The 15,241-nt window shown below is 41.8% G+C and overlaps 1 protein-coding gene across 2 annotated transcripts; it reads right to left on the reverse strand.

Moving 5' to 3' along the window:
* Positions 1 to 8,540: 8,540 nt before the first annotated feature.
* On the reverse strand, positions 8,541 to 14,763 carry LOC147614606 (disease resistance protein RUN1-like). Of its 2 annotated transcripts, XM_086779877.1 has the most exons (5): positions 14,059 to 14,763; positions 12,863 to 13,967; positions 12,152 to 12,382; positions 10,255 to 11,894; positions 8,541 to 10,210 (listed from the first exon to the last, which is right to left on the reverse strand). In XM_086779877.1, the coding sequence occupies exons 1-4, from the start codon at positions 14,640 to 14,642 to the stop codon at positions 10,284 to 10,286; spliced, it is 3,531 nt and encodes a 1,176-aa protein (XP_086636003.1). In that variant the 5' UTR covers positions 14,643 to 14,763; the 3' UTR covers positions 8,541 to 10,210; positions 10,255 to 10,283. The 2 variants fall into 2 exon arrangements, with proteins under 2 accessions (XP_086636003.1, XP_086636002.1); XM_086779876.1 differs by having other exon boundaries at positions 8,541 to 11,894.
* Between the last annotated feature and the right edge of the window lie 478 nt (positions 14,764 to 15,241).

A 15,241-nucleotide genomic window follows, 5' to 3' on the forward strand; every position in this document is an offset into this window, starting at 1 on the left:
TCTGCATACATACACCCAATGGCAACTGTAGACCTCTTTGCAGCACCCACAGTGTCTGCACAGTCAATCTGTCTTCCTGCAGTACTTAAAACAGAGTTCTGCAGAGAATCGATGACTTACCCGCAGTGCTTGAAATCGCCTACTTTCTGAAAAACGGAGGTCCAGACGCGCCTGAAACGCGTTTTCGGCCCGAAAATTTTAGTCCGAAGGACTGTATAGTTGCCCTATAGCTTCACTCCCGCGAAGAAAGCCCCTCAATCGGAGATCGTTTGTCGGTGCCTCCCGTAGAGCTCCCAACAAGGGTGTAGTCACCAACACAAATAGGGAAGAGTAGTTGAAGCTCTTACCCTCGTACCGCTTCTTGTGGTTCTCTTGCTTGCAGCTCAGCCCTTAGCACGAACCAGGCTCTGATACCATGAAAAGATGCAGGGGGGAAGAGAGCTTGAGCTCTTGCAAGCACACACACACACTCACAAAACCCTAATAGAGAACACACAAGGTGAGAGGCTGAAAATCTTCTTCTTCTCTACTCAACACTCAACACACCATATACAAGAATAAGAGTACACACAATATGAAAGGTACTCAACCAAATACATACACGGGTTCTCTATAGTGTGAACCCGACTAAATGAGCTGGCGCTATAACTATGCCAGTCTCTAGAGTGGCTGTCACACAGCCTGTCATCCCACTGGCCGCATATCACCCAAGATCTCACCAACCATGCCAGTGGTGTAAGTGCGGGGCCTATCCCCCAGGCGGGTCATCAGTGGCCACCGCCTCACTAGATGAGCTCGATATCTCAACATCTGCATCTTCATACATAATGCTCCTCACTCTCCACCTCCTCTCTGCACAATCTGCATACCCTCTCCTCTCGGGGGATCCGTGTTGCTCTGTCAGTCTCAATCTCCAATCGGTGTGATGAAACTCTAAGCGGACCAATAGCCACTCGGGAGCTGTGTGCTAAAAAGCCCTCCATGTATCTAGGCCTCTCTATAAATCCATCGTCAGTGATGCTCATGAAGTGATCTCTATAGTATAGCATCTTCGGTGGAAGAGGCTGTGTAGGCGATATCCATGTCTGTCGTGTATAGAGCTGCCATAGGTCCTGTCTCAATACTCTGTTCCTCTCACTATGAGAGAGACGGATATGTGGTGCATCCCTGTCATACTGGAATGGTGGTAGATGATCCATGTCTAGGCCATGCTATGAGAACCAATGTGTGACCTGTGCATACCATGATCCTCTGTCTCCTGCCTCAGCCAGCTGTCTAGATGCCTCAAAAGCTCTGTATAACAATCTGTTCTGTGGCATCTCTTTGAATCTGTCTAGCAGGCATAAAGTCTGGAATATGACCTCTACCATCATAAGAGGCGCAGCAAACTTTGCTCGGATAATGTCATGAGGTACTGACGGTTTGCTGCGCATCATGCGTGCTATCATGAGGCCTGTGGTCTCTCTATCTGTGTCCACCAATGGGCAGCAAGGCTTTGCGCCCATACTGCTGCTCCATACATCAATGCCGGTGTGACTAATGTGTCAAATAGCCACCCCTTTGTCCGGGGCTCTTGAAAATGCGCCTGGTGGCACTATCTCTCTAGCATAGCCAATGCTACATATCCCCATGTCAATCTAGCTCTGGCTGCTGAACCCATGGTGAAGCGTGTGGCTGCTGTGCAGAGAAGGTAACCCCTAGGTACACGTATGATGTCACCACCTCCACCTGGCGTCCTGCGAGAGTGAATGTGAGCTGGTGTATATGTTTGCCATGTCATGTGTGAAGTACCCAAAATATCTCATTTTTTTTGTAATACTTAGTCTTTTACTAATAAGCCTTGTACATAGTCAACTCTTCATCTTATGTGGGCATTCACTCATTTTTGGGTATCTTCTTTTACAAATTGGATTTATCTCCTCCCCACACATGGATTGATCCTACTGGCCCATAGGAACCTTAAATGGACCATAATCCAAAAATTTCTGAAAATCTAGACCCTTAGGCTAAGGTCCTTCATACCTATTTCCAATTAATTCCAATTGCACATTGGAAAGTTCTTTTTGAATTTTTGTTTCAGGGGAACCCATTTTAGACACTAGGAGGATTTTTATATCCAAAAAATATCTCAATTTTGAACTACCTCTCTCTAGACATTTTCTCTCTCTAGGTCAAAACATGGTAAAACAGAATCTTTCTTTTATTTCAGAGGGGAATAATTATAAGATCAGAAAGGGAGGTTCTTACTCATGTATACCTCAAAAGCTGGGGGGGAGGAATCTTACAACATGTATGAGTGCTCTAAGGTGGAGGAGCTACCTGAAGATTTTGGGTACCTTGAAAGTCTAGAAGAGTTTTCCACCACGAGGAGCTCAACAATCAGGAAGCTCCCTTCTTCCTTCACGCAATTGAAAATCCTATGGGAGCTTGACATGCATCACTGCACTGAGCTAGAGGACCTACCAAAAGATTTTGGGTCTTTTGAAAGTCTAGAAGAGTTTTATGCATGGGGATTAGCAATCATGAAGATTCGTTCTTCCTTCACGCAGCTGCTGAAAAACCTATGGAAGCTTGGAATAGGAGGGTGCCTTAAACTGGAGGAGCTATCACAAGATTTTTTGGGTCTCTTGAAATTCTAGAAGAGGTTGATGTAGGGGGCTCATCAATCACAAAGCTTCCTTTTTCTTTCAGGGAGCTGAAAAAGCTACGGAAGCCTAGCATGGTAGGGTTCCTTAAGCTGGAGGAGCTACTAGAAGATTTTGGTTCTTTTGAAAGTCTAAAAGAGTTTTCTGCAAGGGGCTCAATAATCACAAAGCTTCCGAAAGATTTTGGTTCTCTTGAAAGTTTAGAAGAGTTTTCTGCAAGGGGCTCAATAAAGCTTCCTTCTTCCTTCGAGGGGGCTGAAAAAGCTACGGATGCGTGACATGTATGAGTGCTCTAAGTTGGAGGATTTTGGGCGTATTAAAAGCAAGGAGCTCATCAGGAAGCTCCCTTTATCCTTTGGGCAATTGAAAAAGGTAAGAGAGCTTGACATGCATCACTAACTAGAAGATTTTGGGTCTCTTAAAAGTCTAGAAGAGTTTTATGCATGGGGCTTAGCAATCACGAGCCTTCCTTCTTCCTTCAAGGAGCTGAAAAAGTCACAAAAGCTTCACATGAATCAATGCTCCAAGCTACCATAAATTTTTGGGTCTCTTTTGCAAGTCTAGAAGAGTTTGATGCAGGGGGCTCAACAATCACAAAGCTCCCTCCTTCCTTCAGGCAGCTGAGTAGTTGGAAGAGCTACCACAAGATTGGCTTAGATAAGTGCTCTAAGTAGTTGGAGGAGCTATCCAAAGATTGTCAGTTCTTAGAAATACATGACGGATCAATAGAGTACACAACAAACAATGAGAACAAAGAGGTAGAATAAAATCATCCACAGTTTGAAAAATGCACCATAAATGAAGATCTTCTACCTTTTATTTCATCAAATGAAATCAATGAGGCAATATGTAATAATAATTATAATACATCTACCTATTCTTCACATGTTGGAATAGGACTTTACATTGATAAACTTAGAGATGGACCAGTTGACTTGTATGGATTTGTTGTAAGATGACATTGATGATAGTACTATAAAAGGATATAAATCATTATATACCTTTCTACATATTATAACATTATGTTGAATTTTTATTCTTTATTATAAAAATATTCATGTTTGACAAATTTATGTGATAAATTTTTACTAAATGTTTTGGTGGACTTCATTTGGAGTATTCCATTATTTTTTCTAGTGCCACATCCAATGCTACTTATAGTGATGTTTATAAAAATCATCGAGTGGTGCTTATAACGATGAAATGTAAAAAATTGCTAAAACTTTGATAAAAAGAATCTCTAATCTCTCATCTTTTTATAAAGAATATATTATCAATTCCAAGCTAAGTAGCAACAAGTACCTAAGACGGATAAGCCCATTAGGAAGAATGGCCAAAGAAGAAAAGCTAAAAAGATTGGGAATAGAGATCACCAAGTGAGCACTTAGGATGGCTCTAATCTATATAAAATGGAAACTACCTCCATTGAATCTAGTTATGAGGATCCAATTCTCAAAGATCAGAATATCAAACCAAAAAGGAAAGTGATGTGCCTACTACTCCCAAGGGGATGAGAAATGTCCAAATGTTGAAACAAAGATTGAGAGATTGGAAGTGACCAAGGCAAGACATTGATTGGATTTTAAAAATTCAAATTGGGCAAGAGACATGTATAGCACGAGATTGGTGACATATTATTAATTTTCACTGGGATTTTGATATGTCATGGACCTCCTCCTTGAAATTTGCACCTATGGGGGGGAGGGGGTTCCATGTTGGGGTGTTGGTAGGCATGAGTTGGATCATCATCTCATTGCTACAAGTAGGTTCTTGTGGGGATACATGGGATACTTATAATGGTAAGGTGATCCAAGGAATGGTGGCATTGCTCATCCTTGCCATGACTTTGGATCCAAGTGGGTTCTTGGGGTGCCACTTGTAGCTTGGGTTTTTGTGGGAAAGTAGGTCCTTGTGGGGCACCCTTGTCATCTAAAGCACCTCTCCCCTAAAACCCAAGGTAACACTACCATCCCCCAAAGCATCACACAAAAATGGGTTCAAAAGGACTTACTACCATCATTAGCCACCAAGGGGGAAAAAATGAAGGTTTGGATCCCCACAAAGCCTCACCTTCCCAAATCCAGACCTAAACCATCTAAACCCACTTGAAACAACTTGTAGAACACAACACAAGCAAGGACCACATTGATTTACCCATAGTGAGAAATGGCTAGCATTAGAGTTACTTAGAGGGTAATACCAACATTGCGGTTCCCAAGGAAGGGTGTGCTTGAAGTCTAAGGGTTAAGCTCACTTCGAGTGTGAATAAGTTCCCTAGAGTCTTGTAATTAATGCAACTTTTACCACTTCTACAAATAAGTGTTGATCTCATCTTTCTCCATCTTTGTTACACTCTTTCTCCTCCCCACCAAACTAGGAGGTTTCGCTTTGAAATGGTAGAATCATCTTACAAATGAGACATGCCAACATTTATCATGCCCCATAGAGGTTCTCTTGGGGCCAGAACCTTCGACATTCCTCCCCTTGTGGGCAAGAACCACCAATGTCCCCTTTTATTGGGCAAGGCCATCCAACTTTCCTCCATAGAAGCATGTTTGGTGGTAGTAGCATATTAAATTTATATATCTCCTTGTGGTGGTAATGAGAAGAATATTGTCATGCTTGACCTTGAGCTCAAAGTTATGAGAATCCAAAGCCTAGAAATGATTCAAAAGTAACAAATTATCATCAAGCAAATCATCTGGATTTAATCTATCATCATGACATTGGGATTGTTACCTTTCATGTGTCCAATGGCTTAGCACATGCACACGTGCCTGCTGAGCTATAACAAAGAAAGTAAGAGCTATCGTCTCGACAATCCAAGGTTCAGTAGTGCGCTAAGATGAAGCGAAAAAATCTAAACCAACCCAAATAAGGTGTTCTACAGTATCTCCCACACGAGGAAGGATTGTCAGATGGACTTGATGTTCTAGAGCCAGTAAGGGAAAGATCAAACAAAGGAGTGATGAATCAAATCCTATCCTTACTTGATTCTTTAACACGATGGATCAAGTAGATGTTGTGCCTCAAGAAACTTTGTTGTCATATTCTAGTAATCAAGGAAGTTTTTATGGTTGTTCCTTCCATGGTCACTTAAAAACACAGGCTTAAAATCGGTGAATTGTGTGAGCCTTCTATTAGTTGAAATCGATGGTCACCATGGGCAAAGATGAGCTTTATGGCCTAATGTTGTTTTTGTTTGCACAAGCAGGTTCTTGGGACCTCTTGAATTGGTTTAATAGGGTTCTTTTGGACTTCTTGCTACTATTTATGCCTCTATTATTCCTTAGAATTAAATTGTGCATTTGAGGTTGAAGCTGGTAACGAGGCCTTCAGTGGTTTATATGCTTTATGCAACCAAATGATGGGATTGCCATCATAATATTCTTGAGATTGAAGTTAATGTTTGGACAACCATATTTGCTTTACCTTTGGATCTTTGAACACCCATATTTGCTTTACCTTTGAAGCTTTAGGGTGTTGCCTTTGTTTAGTTGATTTCTTTGTTGTAGGCATATGGAATTTGGTATTCCACTTAGAGATCCAAATTTTAGTGTTGTTTTGGTAAAATGCATGGGCTTGTAGAATTTTCTTTGGTATTCACAATTGTTAAATAGGCAAATCTTTTGGAAACGCTTGTGGAGATTTGTATGTATAAGGCTATGGGGTTATTTTCTTTGGTGGCTTCCATGGTTTTCATTGAGCAAGGTGTTGATTGGCGTGGTAGGCCAGATTTGCATCTTGCCCTTGTAGTAGCCTTATGCTATGGGTTTATCTTCTTTGGTGGTTTCATTGAGAACAAGGTGTTGATTTGTATGGTAGGCCAGATTTGCATCTTGCCCCTGTAGTAGCCTTATGCTACTAATGTTTTTATTTTCTACCCACCTTTACATGCCTTGGAAGTATTGTGATTTAATTTTTTCCCTTTTTCGAGAGATAAAGCCTTAGAATATACAATGTTTCTTATTGTTCCTTGCTCCTTTGATGATTTAATAGGAAACAATGTTAATGACAACGCTAGTGGCTTTGACATAGTAAAGCTTATTTTGATGATATAGATGTCATTTGACTCCTGTTCATTTGTTCTCATTATTGGGCTTTTAACAAGAGGGGTTGTTGATGTGGTAAGGAGAGAGGTTGGTGATGGCAAGGTCAGGCTAGGGCTCATAGTGGTTTTTATTGATGAGAGTTTTTGAGAAGAAGCTTTGCTCTTCTTCACACAAGTTATTGTGTGATGACAACTGCTAAGGTAGACAATGTTTGTGCCATCAACCAAAATGTCATAATTCATGTAACCCATGGTTGGAGCTTTTGTAGAGCTCATAAGCTAGATCCATACATTTTGTTGCCAACAATGTTGCTTGGCTAATGCATTTCCGAAGATCCTTTGTGATGAGGTTGTGGTCCATAATTATGTTTAATTTAGCTTGGCATTCTTCATAACAGTTGTGTGCTTTCAGATAAATCATCCTCCTTAGCCTCAAGTCTTCTTCATTTAGCATTTGAACATTTGGAATCTACATAGTATTCTCATATACATGTGTTATTAGTAATCCTTGAGTAGGTTCTAGTCTTGATATCTTTTTCTAGAGTAGGTGTTTCTTCCATTTCTTCTTGTATATCCTCTGAATTCTCAAATTCAATACTAAAGTCGAATTTCATTTCTCCTTTTGAGAGAAAATTGTCGATTTATGCTCAATGTGGCTGACCGTGCATGTATTTTGCATTTATTTTTCACCTAGGATCCAGTCATGATCCAAAGGATCAAAAGAGTACACAACAAACAATGAGAACAAAGAGGTACAATAAAATCATTCAGAGTTTGAAGAATGCACCACAAATGAAGATCTTCTACCTTTGATTTCATCAAATGAAATCAATGAGCCAATATGCAATAATGATGTTAATACATCTACCTATTCTTCAAGTATTGGAATAGATCTTTACATTGATAGACTTACACACTATCCAATTTTGAGATTTGCAAACAAGAGTATTGCCAAAGGCAGGTGTTTTAGATAGATGGTCAAACATAACCTTCTTTCTTTTTTTCTCATTGTCTTTTTCTCCCTTGGTTTCAAGAATAGGAACACCTCCGTCTCATCAATTCCTCTTGCTCCTAACTAGAGACCATTTGTACTTGGACATCAAGTAAAATATGTGGTTTGCACTCATGATCAAGATATTGCAACTATGTTGGTAATGTGCTTTTCCATGTTGTTAAGTCTTAGGTTTTGGGTTTGATTCACGTTAGTACTTTTTGACAATGCATCATCAAATTCTAACTCAAACACAAGGACAAATAAAAACTACATGGGGAGGAATCCTCAAAACACAAGGACAAATAAAAATTGCATGGGGAGGACTCCTTAAAATAGTCAAAGAAACTCAAGAACTAGGCTCATCCAAAAAGGGAACAATCTCAAGACTTTTTTTAAAGACACAAGAAGAGTAGGAAAAACAAAGCTCACTCATGTCAAATGAGTAAGGTGTTTATAGTTTTCCTCCTCAAACAAATTTGTATGTGTTTCAAAAAGTTGTTGGGCTTGTAAGGACTCTTTGGCTTTCTACTGCGGTACATGTTTCTCAACCAATTTGGACGTGGATTTTACTTTATTACGAGGTATGTGTGCCTTTTCTTGGAAGCATGTGGGCATATTCAAGGCACTGCAGCTAACTATCCATTTTGCATACTAACCATGTTGATGGATGCCTGCAGAGCAACTAGGTGGTTTGGGCAATCAATGAATAAATGCTTAACACTGCATTTATCATACATAGGCTTTGGAAACGCAAGGTTTTTCACATTTGGAGCATTTCGATTTTGACAATCCACAATCTCATGCAACCCTTGTTTGGGCCTTATTGATAGCCCTCAATGGTGGTTTGGTCTTTTTTTTGGGTATCATCTCAGTACTTGAATTTATTAATGGAGTTGTTTGCATGGTATTTAGGCCTTATTGTTTGTAATTTTCTATGTAATTTCTAACACATTGTTGGGCACTGAGTTGTGTGGTGCATAGATTTGCCATGAGCACAATACAAGAACACAAATTCCAGATAAGGAAATACGGATTTAAATGGATCCATCTCTACAAATCACATAACTTCTTTGGTTTGCAAAGAGCACGAATCTTGAGGGATTCGGACAATTGGTTATACCCATGGATCTTATTCTGGGTGGTACCTTTAAGCATGCTTCCACTTTCATAGCTGCAAACAAGCAAAGAAAAGCATAAACAGACCGGAGCGAGCATCATGACAGCCTCCTTTTAGCACCTACCAGCAAGCGAGAAAAAGATAACGAGACAGAGAAGTGACTATAAAGTGAATTGGGCCACGTCAACACTGGACTGCAAGAGAGAGAAGGGAAGGTGAAAAACAAACGTACACAGAAGAGTGAGGTGCCATCTTGGTGGCCTTAATCTTTGCGAGGTCAACTTGCTACTTGAGAATGGAAAACTTGGTAGCGAGCCTAGTGGTGGCCTCCTTGACCTCAACCTCCCTCCAATTCTTATAGATCTAGGTCTATGGCTCTAGCTTGAACGTCTACTGTTGGGTCCTTACTGACTGCTCCTTCACACACACACTGCACGGCAAAACACTAGCAACAAATAGTAGAGAGGCACAAGGTGCACGAAAAGAAATGAGCAACACAATTTTGACTACAAAAAAACAAAAAAAAATCAAAGATAAGGATAAAATTTAAACCATTATAAAAGCGACCAATATGAGCACGTGAGAGTGAGTGTGAAAATGAAGAGCAAATTCTTTATAAAAATCTCACAACCAAATGAGCATGTGAGCACATGTGTGTGTAAACAAAGCAAGAGTACATTTACACCAAATCCAAGCATACGTAAAGCACAAGTGCATGAGATGATCTCATTCCAAAGAACGACAAGGCCCTGCCCAATTCCAATCTCTCACTCTTTGTTTCAACATTTGGGTATTTCTCATCCCCTTGGAAGTAGTATGCACATCACTTTTCTTATTGGTTTGATATTTTGAACTTTGAGAATTGGATCCTCATAACTAGATTCAATTGAAGCGGTTTTCACTAACTAAATCAAAGCCATTCTAAATGCTCACTTGGTGATCTCCATTCCCAATCTTCTTAACTTTTCTTCTTTGGCCATGCTTCCTAACTGGCTTATCCGCTTGTTGCTTAGCTTGGAATCAACGAGTGATAATATTCACTATAACAAGATGAGGGATTAACAATGCTTTTTATTGAAGTTTTAGTGGTGTTTTACGTTTCATCATTATAAGCACCGCTCAACGGTATTTATAAACATTGCTATAAGCACCGCTAGGTGTGGCGTTGAAAAAAAAAATACTCTAAATAAAATCCACAAAAACATCTAGTAAAAATTTATCACATAAATTTGTCAAACATAAATATTTTTATAATAAAGAACAAAAACTCAACAAAATTTTCTATGCAAATATTTTTAGGTGCTGCCCGTAGGAAGAAGGAAGCTTCATGATTGCTGAGCCCCGTGCATAAAACTTTTCTAGACTTTCAATAGACCCAAAATCTTCCCTCCAGCTTTTTCAGCTGCCCCTTGCATAAAACACTTCTAGGCTTTCAAGAGACCCAAAATCTTCCGGTAGCTCCTCCAGCTTAGAGCACTAATGCATGTTAAGCACCCGTAGCTTTTTCAGGTGCCCGAAGGAAGAAGGAAGCTTCGTGATTGCTGAGCCCCTTGCATGAAACGCTTCTAGGCTTTCAAGAGACCCAAAATCTTCCGGTAGCTCCTCCAGCTTAGCGCAGTCAAGCACCCGTAGCTTTTTCAGCTGCCCGAAGGAAGAAGGAAGCTTCGTGATTGCTGAGCCCCTTGCATAAAACACTTCTAGGCTTTCAAGAGACCCAAAATCTTCCGGTAGCTCCTCCAGCTTAGAGCACTCAAGCATGTTAAGCTCCCGTAGCTTTTTCAGCTGCCCGAAGGAAGAAGGAAGCTTCGTGATTGCTGAGCCCCATTTACGAAACTCTTCCAGGCTTTCAAGAGACCCAAAATCTTCCGGTAGCTCCTCCAGCTTAGAGCACGCATTCATGTTAAGCCTACGTAGCCTTTTCAGCTGCCCGAAGGAAGAAGGAAGCTTCGTGATTGCTAAGCCTCTTGCATCAAACTTTTCTAGGCTTTCAAGAGACCCAAAATCTTCCGGTAGCTCCTCCAGCTTAGAGCACTCATCCATGTTAAGCTCCCGTAGCTTTTTCAGCTGCCCGAAGGAAGAAGGAAGCTTCGTGATTGCTAAGCCCCTTGCACAAAACTTTTCTAGGCTTTCAAGAGACCCAAAATCTTCCGGTAGCTCCTCCAGCTTAGAGCATTCACGCATGTTAAGCTCCCGTAGCTTTTCCAGCTGCCTGAAGGAAGAAGGAAGCTTCGTGATTGCTGAGTGCGATGCATGAAACACTTCTAGGCTTTCAAGAGACCCAAAATCTTCCGGTAGCTCCTCCAGCTTAAAGCACTCAGCCATGATAAGCTCCTGTAGCTTTTTCAGCTGCCCGAAGGAAGAAGGAAGCTTCGTGATTGCTGAGCCCCTTGCATAAAACACTTCTAGGCTTTCAAGAGACCCAAAATCTTCCGGTAGCTCCTCCAGCTCAAAGCACTCATCCATGTTAAGCTCCCGTAGCTTTTTCAGCTGCCTGAAGGAAGAAGGAAGCTTCGTGATTGCTGACCAACGTGCATCAAACTTTTCTAGGCTTTCAAGAGACCCAAAATCTTCTGGAAGCTTCTGCAGCAGCTCAGAGCAGTCACCCATGTTAATGTTAAGCTCCCGTAGCTTTTTCAGCTGCCCGAAGGAAGAAGGAAGCTTCGTGATTGCTGAGCCACTTGCATCAAACTTTTCTAGGCTTTCAAGAGACCCAAAATCTTCCGGTAGCTCCTCCAGCTCAGAGCACTCACCCATGTTAAGCTCCCGTAGCTTTTTCAGCTGCCCGAAGGAAGAAGGAAGCTTCGTGATTGCTGAGTGCGATGCATCAAACTCTTCTAGGCTTTCAAGAGACCCAAAATCTTCCGGTAGCTCCTCCAGCTCAGAGCACTCATCCATGATAAGCTCCCGTAGCTTTTTCAGCTGCCCGAAGGAAGAAGGAAGCTTCGTGATTGCTGAGTGCGATGCATAAAACACTTCTAGGCTTTCAAGAGACCCAAAATCTTCTGGAAGCTTCTGCAGCTCATAGCACCAACCCATGTCAAGCCTCTTTAGATTTTTCAGCTGGCCAAAGGAAGAAGGAAGTTTCATCTGTAAAGTACATGAATCAAAGTTCAGAACATGTAAACTTTTAGCAGACCAAAGTCTTCTAACAGCTGCAAGTATTGTCAAATTTTCAGCTGCTCGAGGGAAGATGGGAGCTTCATCATCACTGTGCAATCAGGGATTTTTTAAATTGAATTCTCTCTTGTAAAGTTAAAGTTCACTTTTTAAAGTCAGATCTCATGAAATTACAAACGTTTGCAGATCAACTCGAACATTAAAAAATAATAATAATGACTATATACCTCAAAGTACATAGTGGACCCGAATTCCAGCACAGTAAGAAACTCCGGGCCTAATAATTCTTTAGAAGGAGCACATCTCAACCACCTTATTTCCAATGCTTTTAGCCCCTCATCATCACCCTCCAGATATGTTCCATGCAGAAAAAGCAATCGTAAAGATCGCATTTGGGAGAGCAAACTCGCATTCAAGTTTTTCTGGGAAGTGGCAAGCCCACGGATTTGATCAAGACCCTGCAACCACAAACCAAACCATCATTGCATGGCTCGTGTTTAATCGCTCATGTACGGTATTACTGGCATTGGAGGAGCATAATGCAGATGCTTGGTACAGATCTACATTCACTAATGTAGTTCCCATCGACTGCATAACCGAGGCACCCGTTAAATATATGGATATTGCACAAACATTGTAAGATCTAGTGTAGAGCAACTGAAATGGAAATACTGGGAGAGCCACCCACCCTCCACACCAGAAACAAGCTTCAAAACAATAAGTGCAAGTGCAAAGATGGAAAAAAGGAAAAGCGACCAATCAAAGAGTAAAAAGTTAAGGATGAACAGTATAACAAGTTGCTTTCTGGACACTCACAACAGCCAATTTGCATCTTTGTAGTCTTTCGTTTTTGTATTGCCTTTGCTTCCTACGGCATTGTTTGCAAACATAAATGTGTGCTGAAAACAGAGAAGTAAATAGAGAAGTGGATAACGTACCTGGTTACTTCGCAGCACTTGCGTCAAGTCGGTATCATTCCACACCCTACTCCACTTGCCTGACTGTTTGACAATGCCTCTCCCCAAATCCCTCAAGTGATCGTGCATTGTCAAGCACCCATTTTTGTCCACCTTCACTAGACAGAGATCTACCAAGCTCTCTAGACCACTTATCGAACCCTCTACCAAATCATCGCTTTCCCAAAAGTATTCGGCACTCTGCCTGTCTTCACCAATCAAGAAGCAAGCCACATCTAGAAACATTTCCTGCTCATGCTTACTAAGAGCCTTGTAGCTAACCTTCAAACAAGTCTCTATCCGTTCGTACGAAGCAGCGCTTCTACTTAGAGTCTTGATTGCTTCTTCCCAGAATCTCTTTTCCTTCCTCACCCCAAGATGCCTACCAAGCACCTCCAGCGAAAGGGGAAGACCAGCGCATGCTTTGCTTACTTTCTCTGCTAGCTTTTCAAAACCTAGATCTGGCGAAGGCTTCTTGAAAGCATTCAGACACAAAAGTCGCAAGGACTCATCACGGTTCATGCCTTGTACCTCGTAGCGTTCACCCCTGAAGACATCAGAGAAATCATTGCCGTGAGGAAATACTGTTTGGTTCCTGGATGTTACAAGCATTCGACTTCCCGGTTGAAGGGATGTCAGATCTATGATTTCCTCGATGGATTCAAAGTTCTTTGGATCATCCAATATGATCAAGACCTCCTTCCCCCTTAATCCAGCTTTTAAACACGCTTTCTTCTTTCCTGCATCGTCCCCTTGGAACTTCTTTTCATGCAGCAAATCTTCGAGCAGCTGATTCTGTAATTGACTCAGAGTCTTATCCTGACAATTTTCCACAAAGCTTGCTGCTTGAAACTCCTTTCCAAGTCTCCTGTAAATAGCGCGAGCAAGAGTGGTCTTGCCAATGCCACCCATGCCCCAAAGCAGCACAAAGTACACACTTCCCTTTTCTTTCAAACGAAACAGCTCGACCACATCATGGACCCTCTCATCCAAACCAACTGCTTTGAGGTCATCCTCCACGGGAATCCTGCTTTGCATCTCCTGTGCTATCTTCTCTACGAGAGCTTCCAGCAACCGTCCTTCAAATCTGCACATAATTTGATAATATCGCATAGATTAGTGATATAAGTGAGAAGATTAACTCTACAAAAAACGGTTGCAAAACAAAAGTTTCGTACTTGTTAAAGGTCTCCAGGCGGAAGCCCTCGAGCCATGAGGCATCACACAGAGCATCTTCCCACCCCTTGATCGTGCTTTCGCTGTGCTTGCCTCGTCTTCGATGGTCCTTGATAGCTTTTGCAAACGGCCCGTCATTCTTGTTTCTTAGGTCTTCTGGCTTCACGTCGTCATAGAAGACCGGAAATAGCTTGGCTTTACTAGAGCTCTTGGTGCTCTTCAGCATCTCTACAAGTTCATCCAGACACCACCTAGACTCTGCGTAATTGCTTGTAAAGATGGGCACTTGAATGATTGCTTTTCGGGCAGCTTCCAGCATGAAAGGGCGAACATCGTCTCCTTCAGGGAGCTCCTCCATGTCCAGAAATGCTTTGATCCCACGGCTTTTCAGGAAATAGTAAAGTATATTTGCAAATCCACGCTTCACGCGAATCCCACGATGGCTGATAAACACCGCATGGGTGCCGATAGACAGATGCAAAGGCTGATGAGCAAGAGCTGGGGGCGGAGTAGCTTCTCTGCTCAGGCGGGGCCGCTTGTTCATTCCTGCCCCGAGATCGTCCCTGACAAGAGACTGCCTGAACATCTCTCTCTCTCTCTCTCTCTCTCTCTCTCCCCACTACGTTTCTCTTCCACTGCTTCTCTCCCTCTCGTCTCCATTAGAGGAGACAGGCTTTTAAAACTTCGCCGCAATGGTTTCAACCGGCTCCTTCCAGGTAATTTCTAAGCTCTAACCATAGGATATGGCGAAATACCTCTTTAACTAAGGCGTGCTCTGTTGATCCTCACATCCATCCATCGGTGGGGCTAGATAAACGATACCTACATTCTCCTCGATTGCCTTGATATGGATGGTTGCTACCATATTAGCCTTTGGCATGTGGTAACCTTTGCTTTTTTATAACTCCAATGCCCAGCTGCTCGAATCAATCACTACAAGAAGCAAAGCCCCAATTGATGGCATCTGCATATGGACTCCTCAAATCTCCAATGAACTACAGCAATCCATTCATCATGATGTTAAGATGCACGCTAGTAATCACAAAATATAACTCATCGTGTTCACGTTAATCACCAATGAATGAGCTGATAAAAAACATTACACTAATTGAGCACCAATATATTTGTGTTCGACATTACCATTGTCCTAGATGAGGCAGCAGAGGGTGAAGGGGGAGGCAGGGC

The sequence above is a fragment of the Cibotium barometz genome, chromosome 41 (genome assembly GCF_041138505.1).
Source record: "Cibotium barometz isolate CiBa-2024 chromosome 41, ASM4113850v1, whole genome shotgun sequence".
NCBI classification, from domain to species: Eukaryota; Viridiplantae; Streptophyta; class Polypodiopsida; order Cyatheales; family Cibotiaceae; genus Cibotium; species Cibotium barometz.

Bases quoted from the DNA above. Each gene is read 5' to 3' on its own strand.
- LOC147614606 (XM_086779877.1), bottom strand. From the start codon at position 14,642: ATGTTCAGGCAGTCTCTTGTCAGGGACGATCTCGGGGCAGGAATGAAC. The intron at 13,968-14,058 runs GTACGAAACTTT...AATTATGTGCAG, and splicing joins CGCCTGGAGACCTTTAACAA to ATTTGAAGGACGGTTGCTGG. The intron at 12,383-12,862 runs GTACGTTATCCA...TTGTGGTTGCAG, and splicing joins AAGTGCTGCGAAGTAACCAG to GGTCTTGATCAAATCCGTGG.